The 4,275-nt window shown below is 43.5% G+C and overlaps 1 protein-coding gene across 1 annotated transcript; it reads left to right on the top strand.

Moving 5' to 3' along the window:
* Window positions 1-268: 268 nt before the first annotated feature.
* LOC129847327 (caveolin-2-like) lies at window positions 269-4,050 on the top strand. The gene is made up of 3 exons (XM_055915086.1): window positions 269-508; window positions 3,125-3,312; window positions 3,683-4,050. The coding sequence occupies exons 1-3, from the start codon at window positions 293-295 to the stop codon at window positions 3,831-3,833; spliced, it is 555 nt and encodes a 184-aa protein (XP_055771061.1). The 5' UTR covers window positions 269-292; the 3' UTR covers window positions 3,834-4,050.
* The last annotated feature ends 225 nt before the right edge of the window (window positions 4,051-4,275 follow it).

The following is a 4,275-nucleotide window of genomic DNA, read 5'->3' as shown; positions in this document are numbered from 1 at the left end:
TGGTATATCATTCGCAAATTTTACAATGTGGTGAATAGCTCCTTGTTTAGGAAAGTTATCACACAGGTCAAATTAGCTGTAGAATGTCATAAGTTATGGGCCTGTGAAAGCCAATTTGGGATTTCCACTGAGGGAGTATGCACTGATGCAGTCACCCATCCACTATGTCCCACCGAGGTGCCAGTGACTGGGCTGCTGAGGCGAGAGGAGTGGGATTGGTCTATGGTGGTCGAACCCCTTTCATCTGCTCTCCCAGCCCAGTGAGGGTGCATGCCACTGAGGCACACACACCATGACCAGGGGGCGTACACCAGCTGAGACCAGGCTAGACCTGGAGGACATAGAGGAGCAGGGGATCCCTCCAGGCAGACACACTGCAGAGGGACTACTGGAGGAAGTAGTGGAGGTAGAGGCAGAGGAACCAGCTCAGGAGGAGGACTCCACCCACAGTGACACCAGGTCTCTGGTCAAGAACAGGGACCCAAGGGGAGTCAACAAGTATCTAAAGGTAACTGACACACACAGCAGCACAGCCCGGTAAACAGTGAGGTACAGTGCCTTGCAAAACTATTTATCCCCTTTAGAATTTTTTTCCTATTTTGTTGCATTACAACCTGTAATTTAAATAGATTTTTTATCTGGATTTCATGTATTGGACATGCACGAAATAGTCCAAATTGGTGAAGTGAAATGAAAAAAATAACTTACTTGGTTCAAAAAAGTAAAAAAGTAAATAAATGGAAAAGTGGGACGTGCATATTATTTCACTCCCTTTGCTATGAAGCCCCTAAATAAGATCTGGTGCAACCAATTACCTTCAGAAGTCACATAATTAGTTAAATACAGTCCACCTGTGTGCAATCTAAGTGTCACATGATCTCAGTATATATACAGCTGTTCTGAAAGGCCCCAGAGTCTGCAACAACAGTAAGCAAGGCGCACACCAAGCTAGCGGCACCATGAAGACCAAGGTGCTCTCTAAACAGGTCAGGGACAAAGTTGTGGAGAAGTATAGATCAGGGTTGGGTTATAAAAAAATATCTACAACTTTGATCATCCCACAGAGCACCATTTACTCTATTAGAATTTTTTTTAAAGAATATGGCACCACAACAAATCTGCCAAGAGAGGGCCGCTCACCAAAACTCATGGACCAGGCAAGACGTGCATTAATCAGAGAGGCAACAAAGAGACAACTGATAACCCTGAAGGAGCTGCAAAGCTCCACAGCAGAGATTGGAGCATCTGTCCATAGGACCACTTTAAGCCACACACTCCACAGAGCTGGGCTTTATGAAAGAGTGGCCAGAAAAAAGCCATGGCTTAAAAAAATAAGCAAACACGTTTGGTGTTCGCCAAAAGGCATGTGGGAGACTCCCCAAACATATGGAAGAACGTACTCTGGTCAGATGAGACTAAAATGTAGCTTTTTGTCCATCAAGGAAAACGCTATGTCTGGCGCAAACCAAACATCTCTCATCACCCCGATAACATAATCCACACAGTGATGCATGGTGGGGGCAGCATCAGTCATGCTGTGGGGATGTTTTTCATCGGCAGGGACTGGGAAACTGGTCGGAATAGAAGGATTGATGGATGGCGCTGAATACAGGGAAAATCTTGAGGGAAACCTGTTTCAGTCTTCCAGAGATTTGAGACTGGGACGGAGGTTCAACTTCCAGCAGGACAGTGACCCTAAGCATACTGCTAAAGCAAGTGGGGAAACATTTAAATGTTTTGGAATAGCCTAGTCAACGCTCAGACCTCAATCCAATTGAGAATCTGTGGTATGACTTAAAGATTGTTGTACACCAGTGGAACCCATCCAACTTGAAGGAGCTGGAGCATTTTTGCCTTGAAGATTGGGCAAAAATCCCAGTGGCTAGATGTGCCAAGCTTATAGAGACATACCCAAAGAGACTTGCAACTGTATTTGCTGCAAAAGGTGGCTCTACAAAGTATTGACTTTGGGGGGTGAATAGTTATGCACACTCAAGTTTTCTGTTTTTTTGTCTTATATCGTGTTTGTTTCATAAGGAAAAATATTTTGCATCTTCAAAGTGTTAGGCATGTTGTGTAAATCAAATGACCCAAAAATCTATTTTAAATCCAGGTTGTAAGGCAACAAAATAGGAAAAATGCCAAGGGGGTGAATACTTTCGCAAGCCACTGTAAAGTGGAGGTTTAGACAGACAGTACTCTATGGGACATAAAAGCACTACGTGTGTTTGCACATACTCCACATACAGTACCACACATCCCCTGTCTGTTGACTCCAGATAACGGAAGGGGAGGTTTAAACACAGGGACGAAGTAAGAGAGACACTATGGAAACAATCACATAATGATGTTCTGACATACTCTGGAAATGTTATAGTTGAGATAGGAACTCATTTGGAAATATTTCGGTCGCATACATAGTGCTGTGTACACCATGAGCCATTAATGGTAAACTTGTTATGTAATGTCTGTACAATGTATACATTGTTCAGTGGTATGGATTAACTGCCTAGGATTTTATTGAGATGAGCACTCATTTATCTTAATGCCCATATCTTTAATGGTACACTGAACATACATCTGGAGGCAATAGGAAGGGAGATCTGCCATCTAACGAAGTGGAATCTGATGTTGGAAAGCAGTGTGTTGAGCGATTCTGACCTCGTGTGGACACAGTTCGAACTGTGCCTTGTGTGTCATCTCAAAGATCAGTACTCCTTTCCCACTTCAAGGCTCTATTTAATCTGTTTCGCTGAAGTGTTACAGATTGGGCAATAGAAATGTCCGATTAAGCTGAAATATGCAGCATTTACTGTGAATGCAGTTTCTGCTAAAACGGGAGCGTTGACTTTAAATTTGAATCACACAGTAATGCTGACCTTCAGTGATACAGATTGAATAGAGCCTTAAGTCTCATTGTAATGTGGTTACTTCAGTAAGTGCTACAATGGTTCTATGGTTCCCCTGCATCCGTTCTGAATGTTATTGGTGAGAAAATACAGTTTTTATGGAGAACCTCCTTTTTCTGACCATACCTATACATAGACCTTCACTAAAGCCCCATGCTAAAGAGAGCTTCCACCAGGTCGTGCCCAGACTGACTGTAGACTCTGTGTCTCCTGAGGTGACCTTTGAGGACGTGATAGCTGAGCCCCCCTCGGTGCGGAGCTTCGATAAGGTGTGGCTGTGGAGCCACGCCCTATTTGAGGTGTCCCGTCTCTGGTGCTACCGGCTCATCTCCCTCCTCCTGGCCGTGCCCGTCTCTCTGGTAGCAGGGATCCTCTTCGCTGTCTTCAGCTGCCTACATATCTGGTGGGTCCTCTCACCTTTGAACTCCTTTGACGTGATCTACTCAATGTTTTCAGTTTGATGGAGTTGAACAATGTGCTTGTGGTTTCAAGGCATGGTGTATAGTACAAGGGCTCTATTCAATCCGTATTGTGGAAGTTCAGCTTTACAGCGAGATTTAAATTTAAAGGGCAATGTTGCCACTTTAGCGGAGACTGCATTCATGGTAAACGCTGCATACAGTATGTCGGCTCAATCGGAAGTTACCTTTACATTTCTATCTTGGAATCTGTAACGATTCAGCTTTACAGATTGAATAGAGCCCTAAATTATCTTAAAGTGACATTGACCTAGCCTGTTTGTGCTCACTCTTTGTCTGTTTGTCCGTTTCCAGGCTGATCATGCCATTTATTCAGCTCTTCCTGATCAACATGCACTGGGTTCAGACTGTATGGGGCAGTGTATTGGACATTGCCATCGCTCCCTTCTTTAAGAGTATGGGGAAGTGCTGCGGTCGCATCAATGTCCGACTGGCCAGGGACTGATGTTGGGCTCTTCTATGGGAGTGTGGAGGGAGTGTGGATGGAGTGGGCTGGGTTGGGTTGACGCACACTACATATGAACTGGTTGTTTGCAATCATGTCTCAATCTCTAAGAAAAATAATGTTGCTGCCTTCTACTCTGCAAAGAACAAATTGAAAAAAGTAGAACTTGTCATTTTTTTGTAAATATGTGAAATAAAGTTTCATGAATTAGACAGTATCTAAAAATTATGTAATTTATGTGTTTGTAACGGTTTTCTTCCATTGGTGAAGGAGAGGACCAAAATGCAGCGCGGCTAGTGTTCAACATGTTTAATAAACAAAGAGACGATAACGTGAACACTATACAAAATAAAAAACAACAACCTTGATACTCGAGACAGTTCTATCTGGTGCAGAACACAAAGACAGAAGACAACCACCCACAAACCCCAACACAAAACAA

Source organism: Salvelinus fontinalis, chromosome 3, assembly GCF_029448725.1.
Source record: "Salvelinus fontinalis isolate EN_2023a chromosome 3, ASM2944872v1, whole genome shotgun sequence".
NCBI lineage: Eukaryota > Metazoa > Chordata > Actinopteri > Salmoniformes > Salmonidae > Salvelinus > Salvelinus fontinalis.
Note: the sequence above shows the minus strand (reverse complement) of the source record. Positions and strands in the feature narration are given on the sequence as shown.